Below are 21,195 nucleotides of genomic sequence, written 5' to 3' on the forward strand. Positions count from 1 at the left end.
TGAACCAACTCTAATGCTGAGAAATAAAGCTGCTGCTCATTCACTGTTACCACCAGATTTATTTTGCCTCATTCCACAAAACAGAAAAGAACTCACGTTGGTTTTATAGCTTGTTTTCATGATTATCTCTACCTAATTTTCTGGAGCGCAAACCCATTCAGATGGGTTTTATAACGGAGTGGTTAGTAGCAAGACAACATCCAAGCTGGAAGGGGGACAGGCCGCCCATCTGTTTAATTTATTTCCTGCCGGAATCATCCCTGTCTTGTGTAATTAACCCATTTCTGCCTTCCTCCTTCAGTACTTCCTGTAGGGAATCTTTCATCTTGACAGATGCAGAGCCAGCATTGAGCCTGACAGAGCCAAACCCACAAATCCTGCCTAGTTATGGAGCCTGGTTCAGGGAGTCTCACATAGGGTTTCTATGCACTGCAATCTGAAGGGTCTTTGTAGAGTTAATTGGCAACAGTCCTTACCCCATCCAGTTTGGAGCAGTCAATGCAAAGGCCTTGGACCAGAGAAATGACCCTAGATCTATGATGCTATGTCTTCACTCTGTCATTGCTTGACTGGTGGTGGTTGTTGTTTGTGCTTCATTCTCAAAGAGGACCATGGCAGATGTAATGACTTGCACTGAATTGGATTTAGGAGAGGAAGGGTTGTGCAAGTCATTAGCCTCACTTTCTCCTCTGGAGACATCTGGGTCCAGTGGCAAGATATATTATCAGGATGACTGGAGATGGCCCCAGATGTCTGAGGCAAGAGGGTTTAAGTGACTTGCCCAGGGTTACACAGCCAGTAAATGCCTGAGGTGAGATTTGAACTCAGGTCCTCCAAACTTCAGGACCAATACTCTATCCATTGTGCCACCTAGCTGCTCTAAGTCTTGACTGAACTATACAAATGAATGAATGAATGAATGAATGAATGAATGAATGAATGAATGAATGAATGAATGAATGGTTTAAAAAGCATCAATTATGTGAAAATCACAGAATCACAAAATTTGAGAGTTGGAAGGGACTTCAGTAGCCATTCAATTCAACCTACACCAAGGGAATCCTCACTTTATAGCATATTTATAGACAACAAAATGGTGTCAGAGACAAAGAAGTATTGCCAATGGTGAGCAGGCCTATAGTGGTGGGAAAAGCACTGGACCCGTAATGAGCAAATCCAAGTTTATGAGTCCTGCCTCTGCTACTTACTAGCTCAGTGACTCTGAGCAAACCAGTTGGGCAGTTCCTTATCTGTAAAATAGTTAGGCTACATATCTATGACACGGGGTTATCTAGAAGGATGTCCTCTAAACCTTGATATGCTCAAGAGATATAAATAATTCATTGGTAGATGTTGCTTGGAATTTTTTTTTAATTATTATTATTTTTTTTGGTGAGGCAATTGGGGTTAAGTGACTTGCCCAGGGTCACACAGCTAGTAAGTGTTAAGTCAGGAAAAATGTGTTCAAATCCAGCTTCAGATATTTTACTGGCTGTGTGACTTTAGGCAGATCATTTAACCTCTGTTTGTCTCAGGTTCCTCATTTGCAAAATGGGACTGATAAGAGCACCCACCTCCCAGAGTTGTTATGAGGAACAAATGAGAGAATATTTGTAAAGTGTTTAGCACAGTGCCTGGCACATAACAAGTACCTAGTAAATGTCGGTTTCCTTTCCTCAGAAGCAGCTTCATTTGATAAAATCTTGTGTGAAGAGGCCAACCCTTCTTGGGTTCACCTCTAAACACTAGAGAAATGCAAATGATATCTTACTCAGCCCAACTCTCCCTGGAGTCTGCTTCTGGATTTCCAAAAGGGAAAGAAAGAACAGAAGATTGTACTTATTACAATGCATCTGTGTTCTCATAGATATATGTCTTCCCTCCAATGATCATGAGGACACACCACCCATGTGCGCCCACAATGGACGACTTCCTTCCATGTTCTCCCATCTGTGAACCCAGGTTACCCTGACTGCAAGCCCAACACACTCACCACTCTGGCACCCTAAGTATTGAATGTTAGCCATTGTCTTGGTTTAACCCTGGCAAGGAACATTAGGTACCTAGATAAACTTGAGGGGTTCTGGTACAGCAGAAGTCAGAGTAAACTAACTGAGTTGGTATCCAATGTGGACCGCCCTATTAGAGACTGGAGTGTTGTGTTTGAGCAAGTAACATATAATAAAATTCCCAATTGTGGAAGAAAAAGGACTATTTGCTAGTAGCTCCAAAGGAGTTGTTGTTTTTAAGATTTGAGATATCAGGGGGAAGCTAGGTGGCACAGTGGATAAAGTACCAGTCCTGAATTCAGGAGGAACTGAGTTCAAATCCGGCCTCAGACATTTGATACTTACTAGCTGTGTGACCCTGGGCAAGTCACTTAACCCTCATTGTCTCCCCCCCCAAAAAAAAATTGAGATATCTAGTTAAGATCATTTGAGTGCCACTTAGTGATTAGGGAATGAGAGGGCACATCAGTCATTCACACAGCTGCTTAACATCTTTTTCTAATGCAAAGAGAGATCTTTGTGATTTCCTCTGCTCTAAAATATTCAGTGGTTTCCTATCACCTCTAGGACAAAATGAAAATTCCTTAGCCTTTTAAGACTCACTTCAACTTTCCTGCATAACTTTATTTCATGTTAGTCACTCCCATTTGTGCCCTCTGTTTTCCATCCAAACTGAACTACGAATTATTCCTTAAATTTGGCAGCATGACATAATGAAAGAGAGAGAGATCTTGTGATATAGTGGACAGAAAACCTCAGATATTCACATGCTTTCTAACCCTGGGCATGTTGTCTAATTCAAAGACCCTATTTAGGATCACGTAACTGAATGTGGGGGTCACAAAAAATTTGGCAACAGTAAAAGCTTATGTATACCTATTTTATATACCTATATACCCAGGGTCTCATAAAAAATTTCTTGGTCAAAAAGGGGACACAAGTGGAAAAAGTTTAAGAAGCCCAGATCTAATCTATCTGGGCCTTGATTTCCTCATCTATAAAATGGACATGTTAGAATCAATGGTCTTTAGGATCCCTTAGTACTTTAAACTGTGGTGAGTAAAACTATATGTGGTCTCCTTATTTCTGTCCCGAGTTTGGGGAAAATTAGCTGGGGTTTCTAACATTTTGTTACTTATAAATTAGAAGCTTTAGCACCAGTTTTGGGGCATTAAGCATTTATTAAAGTACATTAGATATTGTTAAAGAGAGATAGCACATGGCTCAGAAAGTTAGGAAAGTCTAGCTGGAATAGAGGGGAGAGAGAGAACTGGGCCCTGTGTCTCTCCTTCCAAGTTCCCAGGCCAAGGGAGAGACTGTTTCTGCAAGCTTGCTGCAGGCAGGAGCGGAGCCAGCCCATACATATTGTTCAAAGCTAATTGGCTAGCACCATTGAAATCTATTGGTTCACTGGATTTGAGGGTGGTTTAGAGCAGTCCTGCTGATGTCAGAGCCCAGAGAACAGATCCTCTGTCAGGAACAAGGTTTTCTGGGGGTGTGGTTTTGAAAGAAGTAACTTCCTGACTCTGGGTTGACCTGGTCAGCCCAGGCTCAGTGGGGGGCCTCTGGGGAGTCCCAAAATCCCATTTATTAATAATTGTCTCACAAAATCAATGGTCTGGTGGCATTCTAGACGAGCATTCCATTTCCTATAATGTCACTTTGGTACCCCCAGGATTTCAACTATAATGTGAAGACAGAGAACTTGAGACACCTTGAATAGGTCACTGGGGAAGAGATAGGGGTGTTAGACCATGAAAAAACTAACCTGGTTGTGGAGACACATGGTAACAGATGGAGGTAGTATACCATCTGGTAGCTTCCTAATTTAACTAATTATTCTTGCCAACTAGTTTCTGTGCTGGTGAAAGAGTGAACCAACATTTAAATGGAGAAAAATTTTAAATTGCCATGTTTCACAAGTACTATTTAAAATTTTTGCAACTTCTAAATTTCAGTGCCCTGGAACAAAGCCTCAGTCACCTTGCCCTAGTTCCAGCTCCATACTAGTTCAAGCACTCATACTGGCCCTGGAGTACAGTAACTCCATTTCTCTGCCTCTCAGGATCCCTTCAAGGCCAGTGTAGGCGCCACCTTCTCTATGAAGCATTACCTCATCCTTGTAGTGTTCTCTCTCCAGATTTTCCTTGAGCACTCCGTGTGGATAGTTCCTTTGCACCCATCAGACTCAACTGTACATCATCAATACTTGCTATCTGTGTTCTAACTCTGTGAATAGAATGTAAACTCTTAAAAGGTTGGGACTAGACCCATTTTGTTCCACAAATGGAATGTATATTTGAGGAGAAAAAATGTGTATGAAATAATGATATTACAGAATCACAGAGTCAGAAGGGGGTCCCCTAGGTCAAGCATGCCCTCTACAATCCCCCCAACAAATGAGCAGCCTATGCCTGAAGTCTCCCAGTGAGGAGCAACTCATGCCCTAAGAAAACGTCTATTCTACTTTGCGGCAGTTCATTGTTAAGGAATTTTTTTTTCTTGATATAGAGGTGAAATCTGCTTACCTGAAACTTCCACGTGTTGTTCCTTGAGTCTCATCCCCTTTCTGAGAGACAGCCCTTCAAATACTTGAAGACAGCTATTGTTTCCCTTCCATCTACACCCCCCCCCCCAATTTCCAGGTCTTCCCTTCTCTGTTTCCCTTCCAAATGGCATTGGATCAAAGGCCATCTTTCCTCTAAAAGTTCTTCTCCTTTCCAGTGGGTGGTTTTGTTTCTTTCCTCCTATTTTCCTGGAGGACTTTTTTTTTTCCTGGATCTCTCTTTTGCCCAATAACACTCTGCCTTGTAACATATTTATTTAAATTCTCCTACCCCATACAGTGCCCTGCTACCAGTAGGGTATCAACTCCCAGAGAGCAGTAGCTCTGATTTTATCCCTTTGTATTCCCAATCCCCAGCATGCTGCCTTTCTCATAACAGGTACATTGAATCAGTTGAATTGAAAAGTGATGTTCTGGGTCAGAACCATTATGCTGATGTTCGAGTATACAAACTGTTGGCAATGATGAGTATCACCAATGCCAGTGAAGAGGAAGGTTAAGTGTCCCACAGGCCTTCACTAGATTTATGGAGTATGATAGAAAGACGTATCTCATACATACAAGGAGTGATTTAAAGACTGGTCTTTTCATTCATCGCCAGCTAAACAAGGGCATGTGGCTTATAGAGAGCTCTTGAGACAGACAGACAGACAGATAGACAAGCAGTCAGATAAAGACAGAGGAGAGAGGAGACAGAGATAGAAATATAGAGACAGAGACAATGACAGAGAAGAGACAGAGAGAAGCAATCAGAGACAGAGGAGGAAACAGAAAGAAATAAAGAGACAGAGACAGTGACACGGGAGGGGGGAGGGAGGGAGGGAGGGAGGGAAGGAAGGAAGGAAGGAAGGAAAAGGGGGAGGGACAAAAAAGAGAGACAGAGAGAGTAAGTAATTGTACCACAGACTGATAGTCAAGCTGTCAGTCTCAGCTATCAAGACGAATATCTTCCATTTTCCAAAAGAAATCAAGAATTTTCTTCTCTAGTGTCTGATGGGCATTTCAAGCAAAGGGAACAGCTAATACCAAAGCAAGGAGCTGGGAAAGGGCATCAGTTTTGGAATCAGAGGACTTGGATTCAAATCCTACCTTTGACACTCACTACCTGTGTGACCTCAGACAGATGACTTGATCTCTCTGGGCCTCACTTCCTTCATCTGTAAAATGAGGTTTGGCCTAAATGTCTTCTAAGCACCCTTTTAGTTATGTACTTTTTGCCTGTTTACATGTTCTATTCCCCTCAATAGAGCAGCTAGGTGGCACAGTGGATAGAGCACTGACTTTGGAATCAGGAAGACTCATCTTCCTGAGTTCAAATATGACCTCAGGCACTTACTAGCTGTGTGATCCCAGGCAAGTCACTTAACTCTGTTTGCCTCAGTTTTCTCATCTGTAAAGTGAGCTGGAGAAGGGAATGGCAAACCACTCCGGTAACCTTGCCAAGAAAACCCCAAATGGGGTCATGAAGAATTGGACAGGATTGAAACAACTTAACAATAGTCCCCCCCCCCCAGTAGAATATAGTCTATTTACATACTCTATCTGCCAATAAATTACAAGTTTCTTGTAAGACAAGTGAGGTCTTTTCCCTCTTTCATTTTTTTTCCCTTTGCACCCCAGTGCTGTATAACTTTGGAGAGAAGGAAGGAGCTTTTGGGACATGTACCAGTCCTAACCACAAGCAGATACCATTACTTAGCTTGGTGCAAGCTTGTCAGATAGAACATTGGGCCAACCAGATGTGTGGAGGGTAGAAGAAACAACACTAACTATACAAAGCTATATCACCACACTGGTGTGAATAACTAGACAAGAGAGTAACTGAAGGGCAAGCAGGAAAGGGTGATGGTTGAAGGTTACCTGGCTGTCTCCTGCACCTTCAGTTGGGCAGCATGCAATCTAGAAATCAGTGGTGACTCTGGGAGGCCATCCTTCCTGGGTTTGAATTTTGTCAATCCCATCATTAGGAGTGAGCTAATAATGACCCATTCTCTAATTCACAGTCCATCTTTGGAGAAATATTTGCTCTACTCATCTCAGGGACACTATGTAACAGGAACTAGTGATGACTAGCTTAAAAAAAAAAAACTAGATGAGAGAGAGGAAGTAAAAGAGGGGAAAATAAGTCAGCTAGACCTGAAGAGTGTTTACTTGGAGCAGGTAATTAATGAGTTTTATGAACAATTGTTATCTCAGCTCTTAAAGTATTCAAGGAAGGGCAGCCTTTTTACAGATAAGAAGGCTCCAATCCATCTTCATCTTTTGATAGTAATTGGAGGGCCTTGTCATGGGAATGAAAGGGGATTTATTGATGCAGTTCATCTGATTTGCAGAAATGCCTCTGAGAAGGACAGAGTCCTAAATCATTTCTGGGCAGGTGGTGGTGTTTTTTTTAAAGTCTTTTAGAGTTTCTAATCTTTGGGGAAATTCACTGGCCTCTCCTGAGAAAATCCCATGTTCCGCTTCCCTTTCATGAGCTGACTGGAAGAACTTAACCAAAACTTTTGCCAGGGCATAAGAGTTTTAGTTTGGGGCTTTGTTGAGAATTTGGATTGTCTGCCATTATTTTGTGCAGATATGATTCTCAACATGGAGTTTCTGGAGAGAAATCACCATGGGAATCAAACTTGACATAGGCTTTCTTGGCCTCCACAGATTTGGATAACTGTGACTCGACATCTCTCTTAAGCCCCAGAATTTAGTAGATTTGTTATATTATTTTTTGGTGGGGCGATGAGGGTTAAGTGACTTGCCCAGGGTCACACAGCTAGTAAGTGTGAAGTGTCTGAGGTTGGATTTGAATTCAGGTCCTCCTGAATCCAGGGCCAGTGCAATTTGGTATTTTTTTTACATGTGAATAAAACATGAAGTATGTTCACCAAAGATGTCTGGCTGTCATGGAAAAGATATAGAGGGGGCAGCTAAATGGCACAGTGGATAGAGCATCGGGCCCTTGATTCAGGAGGACCTGAGTTCAAATTCAGCCTCAGACACTTGATACTTCCCAGCTGTGTGACCCTGGGTAAGTCACTTAAACCCAATTGGCTCACCAAAAAAAAAAAAAAAAAGAAAGAAAGAAAGGAAGGAAGGAAAGAAAGAAAAAAGAAAATAAAAGAAAGAAAGAAAAAAAATTTTAATAGAACCCTTTTTCTAAATGTTCCTATTTTAAGGGCTCTTAGCTTGAGAGCTGGAAAGCACTTCAGGGGCCAATCCAATCCCCTCATTTTAGATATAAGGAAACTGAGGTACAAGAATGAGAAATGTTTTAAATTATCCCTGGCCCTGTAGCATGTCCCTTCCCCTTTAGTGTTCTCCATGTTGGCATCATCCTGTCCATTTCCTCCTTCTCTTGTGGCACCATTACCCTTTTCGAATGACCACAACTCCATTTCACTTCAAATTACCAATCCCATATGAATCCCCAAGTCCTCTGCCCTCTCCTCCTTCCAGGCTATTATAGATTTTCCCTCTGTAGGTCCCTAAAGCCTTTCCTGATCACACTTTTGAAATTAAATATTCTTCCCACTCAAGTCTACTGCTGGGCTAACCATCCCTCATTGTTTTCAGAGAAATGGTCTAAATTAACCAGAAGCCAAGCAATTCCCTTTGTTTACAACCGGAGTGTAACAAATGGAAACCAGAACGATTCTGTAAATTGGTGTGATGATTGTGCAGTAACAGGCCAGGGAGGCTGCTCTCCATAGGTAATGTTCATCCAAATTGCTCCAAGGCACTGGCGTGCAGAGGCCGCTTGTATCCTAAGGCTTGGGACAGATAGAATGGATGTCTCTGCTTTGAAAGGATAAGATAGCGATGGCCCTGGGCTTCCACCACTAGAGGGGGTATGACTGTGTGGGTATAGGAGTGGGGTCCAGTCCAGGTCTAGAGAAAGAAGGATTGGAAGTAGAGTAAGGCAGCAGCGGGGAAAGGGGAGGGAAGGGAAGGAGGGGGGAAGGCTGGACCAATTTGACAGAGCGCTCATGTTCCAGAGGCTACAACATCAGTCATTGCTATAGAGGTGGAAGGGTTATTGGAAGCCATCTATTCCAATTCCCCCATATTACAGATGAGGAAACTGAGGCTCAGACATGTAAGATGACTTGCCCAAAGCCACAAGAAGTAAGTAGCAGAGGTGGAATCTGAGCCCAGCTCTTTTCACTGAACCATGGGGAGTCAAGCTACCAAACACATTCTTTTGTTTTTCTGTTTTTTTTTTTAATAATAAACATTTTTATTTGTAGTTGTGAGATTCAAAATTGGATACAAGAGCATTAAACTCCCCTTTAACCTTTCCCTTATATATCTCCCATTTTTCCTTCTCACTCTGAAAATGCTTTACATATATTTTATCCCCTGGGTTGAAATTATGCAATGAAAAGTCTAATGGTCCTGCCTGGACCACAGCTCCTGCCTCATGGAGTAAATTTCGTCCAGTTTTCAGGTTTTTTAGAGCATAATTCCATTCCCTTTAGAAGTGTTTCCCTAGCATCTTTTAATTTTTGGAATTCCCTGTCATTATTATAATTCCACTCTGGATCCTTTAGAGGCCATGTGCCATAACAGCCTGACCCTTCGCAACAAGGGTGGAACTCTTCTACAGTAAGTCTCCAGCAGGTGGCATCATTCCGATCGTTACATAGTTTTGAGTTCCAAATTGTATCCCTCCTTCCCTGCCTCCCCTCCCCACTCCCTGAGGTGGTAAGCAATCAGATGTAGGTTATGCATGTGCAATTATATAAAACATGACCATATTAGTTATTTTGTCTAAGAAAACTTGAACAAAAGAAAAAACAGAGTAAAAAATAGCATCTTTCTGTCTGTGTTCCATCAATATCACTTCTTTCTTTGGAGGTGGACAGTATGCTTCATCAATAGTCCTTTGGGATTGTCTTGGATCATTATATTGTTGAGAATAGTTAAGTGATTCACATCTTTATCAAACAATATTGCTTTCTCTGTGTACAATGTCTTCCTGGTACTACTCACTTCACTATATATCAATCCATACAAGTCTTTCCAGGCCTTTCTGAAATCACCCTGCTTGTCATTTCTTTCTTCCTTTCCCTTTTTTTTTTTTTTTTTTTGGTGAGGCAATGAGGGTTAAGTGACTTGCCCAGGGTCACACAGCTAGTAAGTGTCAAGTGTCTGAGGTCAGATTTGAACTCAGGTCCTCCTGAATCCAGGGCTGGTGCTTTATCCACTGCATCACCTAGCTGCCCCTGTCATTTCTTATAGTACAATAATATTCCATCACCATCATTTACCACAGCTTGTTTAGCCATTCCCCAATTGACGGGCATTCCTTCAAACACATTCTTTACAGAGCCAAGAGAAAGGAAATAATCATAACTATAGCAACAGTAGCTGGCCATTAAAATATAGCACTTTAAGGTTTGCAAGTTGCTTATTCTCATTTCAGGGAGAGTGCTAGATTTGATGTCAGCGGCCCTGAGTTCAAATCTCATCTCTGTCACTTAATCGCACAGTGATTAGAAAGTCCTACTATATTCCAGGCACTGGGAATACAAAGACAAAAACAAAACAGTCCTTGTCTTCAAAGATTTGACTTGCTATCATACTGCCTGGTGACCTCAGAAGGGTCCCTTCCCTCTGGCCCGCAGACTTCTCCTATGTTAAATATGTCTGTCCAGCATGTGTTAAACACTACTGTTCAAGAAGGTCGAGGGTGATGACTTCGCAGGTCTCCACTAGCTTTAGATCTATCGTCATCGAAGGTGGAGACAATCAGCTTGCTCAGAAGCCTGGCACCCAGATTGCTAGAATGGAGAATGTAGGATCCGGTGAAAAGATCTCTAGTTCTGGACTCAGAGGTCTCAGGTTCAAATCTCACTTCTATCATCTACTAGCTGTGTGACCTGGGACAAGTTGCTCAAGTGACCAGGGAGCTCAGTAGCTATCTAGTCCAATCTATACAGAGGAGAAAGCCTATTGTAATATGCACAACAAGGCTTAGCTCAAGGACCTCCAAAGAAAGGAAATGGCTGAAGGCAGCCCATTTCACTTTGGAACAGCCCTAATTGTTGCAAGGTGGTGTAGTGGATAGAGCAACAGGCTTAGAGTCGGGAAGACATGAGTCCAAATCCAGCCTCAGACGCTTACTAGCCCTGTGACCTTGGGTAAGTCACTTCACTCCATTAGTCTCAGTTTCTTCATCAGTAAAATGAGCCAGAGAAGGAAATGGCAAACCGCTCCAGTATTTTTGCCAAGAAAACCCCAAATGGGGTCATAAATAGTTGGCCACGACTGAAACAACTCAGCGGCAACAGTAATTTTTTGGAAGTTTTTCTTGACTTTTAACTTAAATGACATGTCTGGAACTTCTACCCTCTGCTCCTGGTTCTGCCTTCTGAGACAAGACAGAACCAGTCTAATCCCTTCTCCATAACTCCATAAAGTACTCTATCGTGTCCCATAATCATTCCTGGGCCTCAGTTTATCTGTTTAAAAAAAAAAGGAGACTGGAGTAGACAGACTCTGAGGTAGGTCTTCCCCAGTTCTGTCTATTATCCCATTATGCTTCTGAACTGTGAATCTCAGAAACAGAAGACCCCCCCACACACACACCCCTCACCTAAGCCTATTCAAAGAACCGGGGTCCAAGAGGGAACCCCCTTCACCCTCTCACAAGCCCAGGGCCCACAAACCTAATGATCAGAACTGAGGACTAAGGAACATGTGTGGGGACAAACCACCTCACCCCCAGATCAGGCATTGCCTCTAAGAAATAAAGAACCATCTCCTCATCCAGACACCTCTCAGATCACTCCCTTAGCTTCGGATTTGCCTGTAATGGTGATTTCTGCAGGGACTACCCACAGAGAACAAAGACAGCACAATTAAACCAGGCCCCCAGCCCAGAGCTGCCCTGCAGGACTGGTAGCTCACTGACATGGAAATGGAATGGGCGTTCCAATCTACTTCAAGGGTGGAATAGGTTCAGGCTTGAAAGAAAAATGCATTCGTTTTTCAGTTTCTCAAGCAAAGGCAAAAAGGGATCTGCCAGGAAGTTGGGGGTTTTGAAGAGGGGAGGAAGGGAAGGAGAGAGATGTGGTTTTCTTTTTTAATGCTTCTCTCTGGAAATGTGTACAAAGGCTGCTTCTCCCTCTCCACCCACCCATCCACTCACCCACCCACCTTTTCCTTCCTATCTCCCTCCTCCCTCCAGTCTCTTCAGACAATGCACTTGGTGGCCTGATTTCCCCCACCCCAGGTCACAGACTAAGAGGAGGAGGGGGCAGCAATGGGCAAATAATTGGGCCAGTCATTTTCTGGGGAGACTTTCTCAGCTTTTCCACACTCAGGCTGCGGCTTTTATAAATCACACAAATTAGAGCTTAATGGGTGGAGGTCATTTTTTTTAATACGATTATGGCCATGACAATTATGTTAAATCTACATTGGTACTTGTTTAAGTGAAGGTGATTTCTTGGCCGTTAGGGAAAGGCGGGATAGATTTCCAGCCCTAGTTCTAGAGAGGGATGCCTCCAGACTGCGGGAGGGTGTCTCCTCATCCCTGTTTGTAAAAGATTTAGGGTTCAGTTTAGTATTAAGATAAGGGTTAGGACAACTTCCCAAAGAAATGAGATGTTTTCTGCTGACTTCAGAGTGGGCCTTCTTAAACTTTTTCCACTCAAGACCTGAGAAATTTTTACACTACCCCCGGAATATAGGTATATAAAATAGACATAACCTTTTACTGTTGACAATTTTTTTTTTTGTGATCCCCACATTCATTTACAGGATGGAGTCATGACCCACAGTTTTTTGTTTTTATTTTTCTTAATAGAATTTTATTTTCCAAAATATATCTAAAAACAAATTTTGACATCATTTTTTTTTAATTTTGTGTTCCAACTTCTCTTCCTCCCTCCCTTCCCACCCCCCACCCACAAGAACTCAAGCAATTAAAAATAAGTTATACATGAGTAGTCATGGAAAACATTCCCACATTAGCTAGGTTGTGAGAGAAAACAGAAAACAAAACTTCAGATTAAGGAACTGTCAAAAACAAAAAAAAAAATGTAAAAGAAGCTAGGTTTTATAGAACTATAGGAACATAGATTAGAACTGAAAAGGACCTTTTCATTTTACAAATAAGGAAACTGAGGCCCTGAAGGCTTCATAGGATTATAGACTTGGAGATGAAGGAGACCCCAGAGGCTCCGAGTCCAGTCCCCTCATTTTATAGAACAAAGAACCGAAATAAGAGATTCATAGGATTGTGCATTTAGATAGAACCTAGAGATCATTGAGAACACCCCCCTAATTTTGTAACTGAGGAAATTGAGACACAGAGAGATGGAGTGACTTGCCCAAGGTCACACAGCTGGTATCTGAATCAGGATTCATGTTCCTACATTTATAATCTTCTAGGGTGAGGAGGGAGCAGTAGTTTTGTTCCAAAGCTTTGTAACCACATGATAGAACACAGAAAGCTCCCCTGAGGAAGCCAATGGGGCACAAGGAGAGTCAGGGGATGAAGTGGGAGGGAGGCAACAGCTTGCCCAAGTTAGGGCAAACCGAACCAGGTCAGAAACAAGTCAAAACTCCTTTGTTCATCAAAGTGGCCTCCGCACTTCCAGCCTGGGTGAGATAGAGAATCCAAGGCTCGACAAATAATTTTTTTTTTTAAATATATCATCTAGGGGCAGCTAGATGGCACAGTGGTAAAGCACCGGCACTGGATTCAGGAGTACCTGAGTTCAAATCCGGACTCAGACACTTGACACTTACTAGCTATATGACCCTGGGCAAGTCACTTAACCTTCATTGCCCTGCAAAAAAAACAAAACAAAACAAAACAACAACAACAACAACAACTATATATATATATATATATATATATATATATATATATATATATATATATATATCTCAATCATCTAGTTTAACCTTCTCATTTTACAGATGAAGAAACGACCTTGGTCAAAGTCACACAGATGGTAAATCATAGAGCCAGAATAATAACTTTGACTTGGAATCAGGAAGATCTAGGTTCAACTCCTGACTCAGGCACCTACTAATTAGGTTTCCTGGAGCAAGTCACTTCCTTTCTCTGTTTCAGTTTCCTTATCTGTAAAATAAAGGGGTTGGCCACTGAGGTCCCTTCTATCTCTAGATCTATGCCCCATAACTCCAAACTTCCAGACACAGCATTCCTTCAACTACACCACAGCTACTTCCAATAGAGAAGCCATTTCTCCTCAATGTAACTCAGCTTCCTCATCTATTAAAAAAAAATGTACAAAAGCAACCCTGCCTAACTCATAGGTTTGTTGCAGGGGATTAGTGAGAGCATGAATGTGCAATAGCTTTGAAAATGGTAAAGCCCTTTGCGAATCATAGGACTATTAGATAATGATGATCTGCCCAATTCTCTTTCAGGAAGCTGTGGTCAGCACATGGATCCAGTTCAATGACGGCTCGGTGACACCACTGGACATCTATGACCCCAAGGACTTCTCCCTCTCAGCCACATCGTTGGATGAGACCATTGTGTCTGTGCACCAGAGCCATGAGATGAGGTGGCCCCTTGTTGTGGCGGAAGGAGAAGGCCAAGGACAGATTGTCAAAGTCGACATGATGATCTCAGAGGCCTGTCAAAAGTCTAAGCGTAAGAGTGTGTTGGCCATGGGCATTGGCAACATCAAAGTCAAGTTTGGGCAGAATGATGCCATCTCTAACCCTGGAGGGGATTATGATGGGGATGAGATAGAGAACCACGCCAGCGACCGCCGGCAGAAGGGCCCAGACCAGGAACGGTATGGCCAGGATGGACGATACTTTGGAGGTTCCTCCATAGATCGAGAGGACGGGGTTCTCCGTAAAGTCACCACCACCGTCAAATCATTGATCAACAACAAAGTGGTGAAAAATAACAAGCTGGATGGAGGCAGGTTGTCCGGTGATGGACAGCTGCAGAACATCCCCATTGATTTTACCAATTTCCCTGCCCAAGTTGAACTCCCAAAGAACAGTGGTGGGCTGGAAGAGAATGACTTGGTTCAAGCTGCCAGGGGTTTAAGCGACCTTGAGATAGGGATGTATGCACTCCTGGGGGTCTTCTGTTTGGCCATCCTTGTCTTCCTGATCAACTGTGCCACATTTGCCCTGAAATACCGTCACAAGCAAGTGCCAATAGAAGGCCAGACCACCATGACCCATTCCCATGACTGGGTCTGGCTGGGCAATGAGGCTGAGCTATTGGAGAATTCTGGGGATACGTCACCCCAGCAAGATGAGCACACCACAATTATAGACCGGGGACTCGGATATGAAGAAAGCAACCACCTTCTCTTGAATGGTAACACGCAGAAGCATGTTCAGAGCCAGATTCACCGGTCAGCTGACTTAGGGGGGAAGCAAGAGAAAGAACAAAAACCTGACCCTCTACACTCCCCCACTTCCAAAAGGAAGCGGGTGAAATTTACCACCTTTACAACAATACCTCCAGATGATGGCTGCCCCACCGTCAACTCCATTCTTAGTAGCAATGATGATGACATCAAATGGGTGTGCCAGGACATGGATCTGGGAGACTCCAAAGAACTAAGAAACTATTTGGAGAAATTCAAAGACAAAGTGTAGGGTCCTCTGGCTGAGTGACCCACCACACCTTGATGCCTTCAGTTCTACATTATATATTGGTACCGACAATGAAGCTAGAGTGGGGCAAGGGTTGGGGGGGGGGAGGGGGGAGGGAGGGGGAGGCAGGGGAATCCACCACAAACAATATAGCAGTTTCTGTAGCTGGGGAAACACAGTTTTGCTATATAGTATTTCAGCAACTGGTGATTGCGATTTTGGGGCAATCTGAAGACAAAACACTTGAGAAAACAATGGACTAGTGAAGGTGATGAACTGGGCAAGGTGAGGGCATATGAAGATTATTTTATGAGTAAAAAAAAAATACAGACAAGTTACCAAAAATTATTTGTTAAAAAAAGCAAAAAGACAAATAAAAAGACATAAACAATAATCTGTTTATATTTCTAATAAACAGCAAAATATAAAAATAGGGTCTGCTGAGAGACGTTGTAAATTTTAACTCTGCATCTCTTCTTCTGAAGACAGCCTGTGGTACTGGGAACGGAGGTCAGAAAAAGGCTTCCATCTATTTTAGTTGTCTCTTCTGACGGAATTGGGAACGCTTTCTAAATCTTTCCTTGGAATTGGATTTTTCTCTCTTGCTTTTTTTTTCCTTTCTCCTTTTTATCATCTTCTTTCCTTCCTTTTTTTTTCCTTTGGATTCCCCTTCAATGTCTAATTCTAAGAATTGAAGTGGATTTGTTTCATAGAATGAACTGCAAATTACATTCCTCCTTGACGGATGAGCTCCTTGATGTAGTCTAGACTAAGCCCTCCTGTGGAATATGATTATGTCATTTCTGTGCAGTAACAACCTTGTTGGGAGGTATTTATGTCCCCCAACTTGAGTTCCCATGTTCCTCCTGGGGCAGGAGATGTCGATGATCATTGACCACCAGCTGGTAGAGACAGTAACTCTGCATGCTCAAACAAAAAGGATCACAGGGTGCTGCCATGACCAGTAAAACTAGTCCAACCCTTTAAGTGGTCACAGGGCTAATGACAGTATGAGAGTTCTCTGTGTTTTCCCCCACTGTATATGGGTGGGGAGGAAGATATTTTTGTGGTCATTTGATAGAGCAATGCCCAAGAATTGGAATAGGAGTTCCACATCTCCCATCATACCCAAGGAGATGGGGCAAGTGCTAGAGATAATAGATAAGAGCTATAAAAAAAGAAATAAGAAAAAAATTGGAATATTTAAATTGTTTTCTTTGGCTTTTTTTTTCTTTGTACCAGCACAAACTGAAAAAAAAATCTATGTTAGATTGTTGATTGACTGTGTTTTTTAACAGCACATTGTATCTAGCAGCACATTGCAAAGATGCCTTCATCCAAAGTCCTGTATTGCTGGTGATTCTAGAAGTCCAACCAGTAGTGAACAAACCCTTTTCTAATTTCAAAACCTACGTCCTTCTGTGTAGCCAGCTCTGGGAGAAGAGGGGGCTTGTCTTGCTGGCAAAATGGGAGGCAGTTGTCAGCAAATGGACATTCTCCCAAGACGACCATTGGCACCGGTACTTTTTAATTGCTAAAAAAAATCAGTAGCTTCGATGACAATGGGCCCTGAAATTTGGTAACCTAGCCAGGTCCTTTAACAAGATACTCCTAGAATGCATTGTAGACTGGAAGAATGTAATATTTATTTATACATGTGTTACAAACTGTAATTAAAATGCTTTCCATGGCTTGACAAGGTAACGTCTTGTGGGGTGTTTTTGTCATTTCATTGAGATCCAGGAGAATTGTTGGATTGCTAAGGAATTAAACAGTCTGCTGGGTGGGAAGGGAAGAGAAACATTAGCCAGTCTTCAGGGTATCTTTATTATCTTGTCCTTTCACACGTGGGATAGAACAGGGCCCCAAGTTGTTTTCCATGTCATCCATCCTTGAATCAGTGAAAGAATGAATGACTCACAGGGTCATACACTTAGAACTAGAAAATTCCTTGGAGGTGCTCTAGTCCCACCTTCTCATGTAGAGATGGGGAAACTGAGGTTCACAGATGTTTAGTGACTTCTTCGAGGTCACACAGGTAGTGTGTGACAGAGGTGGACTTTTAAGTAAGATGCTCTGACTGCAAAGCCAAGCTTCTTTCCACTTATACCATGCTGTCTTGAGCCCTGGCAGAGTGGCTTGGGATATAGTGGGCACCTCAGAGCCAAGAAGACCTGAGTTTAAGTCCCATCTCTGACCCATATTGGCCCTGGTATTGTCTCATCTGATCCTTACAAAACCCCCAGGAGGAAGGTGGCATTATGATCCCCTTCTACAAGTGAGGAAAACAAGGGAGACAGCATTTAGGTGACTTGCCCAGGGTAGGGAAAAAGGAAGAGAGAGAGAAGGAAGAAGGAAGAGGAGGATGAGGAGGAGATAAAAGAGGGGGAGGAGGAGGAGAAGAAAGAAGAAGAAGAAGAAAGAAGAAGAAAAAGGAAGAAGAAGAAAGAAGAAGGAGGAGGAGAAATGAAGAAATGGAGAAATGGAAAAATGGAGAAGGAGAAAGTGAAAAGAAGGGAGAGGAAAAGGGAAGGGGACAGAAAGACAGAAAGAGACTGTGCCTGAAATCATGAGGGCCTGGCCATTTGCCTGCATTATGCTGAAAGAGATAGCTGGTCTCTCCCTTAGTTCATCTTATCCTTCCTACCCCAGCTGTGGGTAGGTTGGTCAGCACTTTATGTTCACACTGGCAAGAGCTATAACAGGCTCTTGGCCATCTGTTGGAAGAGTTCAGACAGGCAAAAGAAAAGTCGTTTCCTTCTACTCTTTGTTCTGGGTTGTATTTTTCATCAAATATATGTGTTATATTTTCACACTGACCACCCTCTTAAAATTTGGACTATCTCCCTAGAATAAACCTCCAGATTACCAGATGAAGGTCCTGTCTCAGACCTGCAGCTATTAAGGGTGAGTTTCTTCCATTTGTCATTATGGGAATTTCCAATATTGGGCTTTGATGCCCTTTGTCTACAAAGTTAGAGAGGGTATGGTGAGGCTCTGTGGTCCAGAACTAAGCTCTTTCCATGGACTTTTCCCATCCTAGAACATTCATTTGACAGATTCCTTTGTCATTTGGTACAGGAAGATAACAGAGAATGGGGACCATTGGGCTTATTGGGAATTATTGGCAGAGCAGAATATAGGGAAATACATGCAGCCTCTGCTTTGAAAAGGGAGAGCTGTGAGCTTCTCTTAGTGAACATTGACTTTCTCCAAATGCAGTCAGTTCCACCCCAAATGACAGGTCATTTGAGACACTGAAAAGTAGCACTGGGTCCAATAATGGTCATTTGTTTTTTATGGTATTGATTAGAGGCTGCCAACCCATCCATGTGTTTGGAGCTTTTTCCTTTTCAAATTTCCATTTTTATGGGAAAGTCAAGAATAATGCCAGGAAATGACATTCAGAGGCCTGATTGATTAATAAAACCATCCTCTTTAATAATGGTTATGCACGCAAACAGCAATACTCATCTTCATCAGTGATAAATAACTGGAAGTGATATGTTTACATCTGTACTTCCAGGATCGGTGATTTTGTCAGAGTGGGCATATCTTTAATTCACACAGGCAATAGTCCATCGATGATTTGAGTTTATGGTGTTTGAAAATGACCAAGGCCAGAAAAATCCATTTGTGGTCAACCCGATGATAAGCTTCCAATAACTTAGCTGGGATGGTTCTCCAACAAGAGATATGATGCTTATCACTTGGGCCCCTACTCGAAGCAATTCCAGATGGGTAGGACCCACTAGGATTCACATTCTGCTGGACCATGAGATCATATATTTAGAGCTAGAGGGACCTTGGATGCCATCAAATTCAACTCTATTTTACAGATGAAGAAACTGAGGAAGGCAGCAGTAAAGTGCCTTGCCCAGAATTACCCAGCTGTAAGAGAGACAGAATTAATAATAAAAATAATAATAGCTAACATTTATAAAGCACTTACCATGTACCAGGCATTGTGCTAAGCACTTTACAAATATTGTTCAATTTGATCCTCACAACAACCCTGGGAGCCAGGAGGTATTATATCCCCATTTTATTGTTGTTCTTTTTCTATACATTTATCTCTCCATCATGGGTCTTTTAGGCAAGGATAATGGAGTGGTTTGCCATTTCTTTCTCCACTGTGTCCCTATTTTGCAGATGAGGAACTGAGGCAAATAGGATTAAGTGACTTGCCCAGGGTCAAACATCTGTGTCTGAGGCTGCATTTGAACTCAGATCTTCCTCACTCCAGGCCTGATGCTCTATTCGATGTACCACTTAGCTGTCCCAAATCCCCATTTTACAGATGAAGAAACTGAGGCAGGCAGAAGTAAAATAAATTGCCCTCAGTCGGGGGCAGCTAGGTGGCACAGTAGATAAAGCACTGGTCCTGGATTCAGGAGGACCTGAGTTCAAATCTGGCCTCAGACACTTGACACTTACTAGCTATGTGACCCTGGGCAAGTCATTTAACCCTCATTGCCCCATGCCAAAAAAAAAAAATGCTCTCAGTCAAACAGCTGTAAGTGAGGTAGGATTAGAACTCATGTCTTTTTGACTCTAGGCTCAGCACTCCAATATGCCACCATTTCATTTCATTTCAGTCATGTCTGACTCTTTGTGACCCCATTTGGAGTTTTCTTGGCAAAGATACTAGGGGCAGCTAGGTGGCACAGTGGATAGAGCACCGGCCCTGGAGTCAGGAGGACCTGAGTTCAAATACAGCCTCAGACACTTGACTTACTAGCCGTATGACCCTGGGCAAGTCACTTAACCCCAATTGCCTCACCAAAAAAAAAAAAAAAAAAAAAGCAAAGCAAAGATACTGGAACAGTTTGCCATTCCCTTCTCCATCTCATTTGACAGATAAGGAAACTGAAGCAAACAGGACTAAGTGACTTGCTTAGGCACACACAGCTAGTAAGTATCTGAGGCTAAATTTGGATTCAAGAGGCTGGCTTCCTTACTCTAGGACCAGTGCTTCATCCACTGTGCCACCTAGCTTCTACAGCCCACCCTCTAATCACCCAGAGGGCCATAATGAAACATCAAAGGACTTTAGTGGAGGATACCTGTATGGTACTTGGCAATCTTCAAAATGTTTTGATTTTCTTTTTTTTCTAATCTTTGCAACAAGCCAACGAAATCAACCAAGGTTTTGTCTCCATTTTACAGATAAGAAAAATGAAACTCCCAGAGATTAAACTGACTTAGCTAAAGTCACACAGTGAATTAGGGCCTGGATCAGGATTAGAACTGAGATCTCCTGTCCAGTCTTCTTTCTGCCACACTGGTCAGTCTCTGTCGGTTGTTTCTTGTACTGCATTTTGTTTTATAATCCACAGAACATTTTCATGTATGTATCTCATATAATTGCTTGACCCCACCTCTTGGGAAATCTGCTCTTAGAATTTTGGGGTTTTGACCCTGGATTTGGGTGAGCCACAAAAGAGCCCATTCGCAAGAGCTCCAAGGGATAAGCCTGGAGTCCTAAAATCTGAGTTCAAATCCAGCTCAGCTTCTCATTGGTGGGACCATCGTCGAAACTTCTCATCTCTTTGGGTCTCAGTTTCCTTAACTGTGAAATGAGGCAAGCAGACCAGGGTGTTCTTCACCCTTCCAGTTCCAGATCTGTTGTCCTCATCCTAAGGACAAGAGGCAGAAGGTGGTACTGGGACAGTCCACAGCGTCTTTTGGGGAGTGTGGCGGGGCGGGGGGTGGGGGAAATGTTGTCTTCCTCCTACAGTATAACCTCTTTCATTGGAAACATCCTAGAATTCTTCTCCAGGGACTCTAAAACACTTCCTCACACTCTGTTTCTCACAACCCAGATGGCAATAAGAACTCAGCAGGATTTCCCTCCCTGAGGGATTCAGTTTTAGCCTACAAACAGTCACACACATCACTATTAGGGAAGAGCTCTGGAAGAAGGCAGTCTGGTCACTGTCTCCCTCCTTCATCAATGTCTTGTTTTCTTAAATGGAAAAGGGAGATGCAGTAAGAGGAAGGGGAAGACTGGGT

General features: G+C 42.7%; 1 protein-coding gene across 1 annotated transcript in view; it reads left to right on the forward strand.

Moving 5' to 3' along the window:
• The window catches only part of TMEM132C (transmembrane protein 132C), a 541,367-nt gene extending 524,495 nt beyond the window's left edge, over nt 1-16,872 (forward strand). Inside the window, exon 9 of the mRNA XM_043978153.1 lies at nt 13,981-16,872. Within this exon, the coding sequence (XP_043834088.1) occupies nt 13,981-15,183 (1,203 nt within the window). The 3' untranslated portion in view covers nt 15,184-16,872. The remainder of the gene's footprint in view (nt 1-13,980) is intronic.
• Nucleotides 16,873-21,195: the final 4,323 nt, after the last annotated feature.

This window comes from Dromiciops gliroides, chromosome 1, assembly GCF_019393635.1.
Source record: "Dromiciops gliroides isolate mDroGli1 chromosome 1, mDroGli1.pri, whole genome shotgun sequence".
NCBI lineage: Eukaryota > Metazoa > Chordata > Mammalia > Microbiotheria > Microbiotheriidae > Dromiciops > Dromiciops gliroides.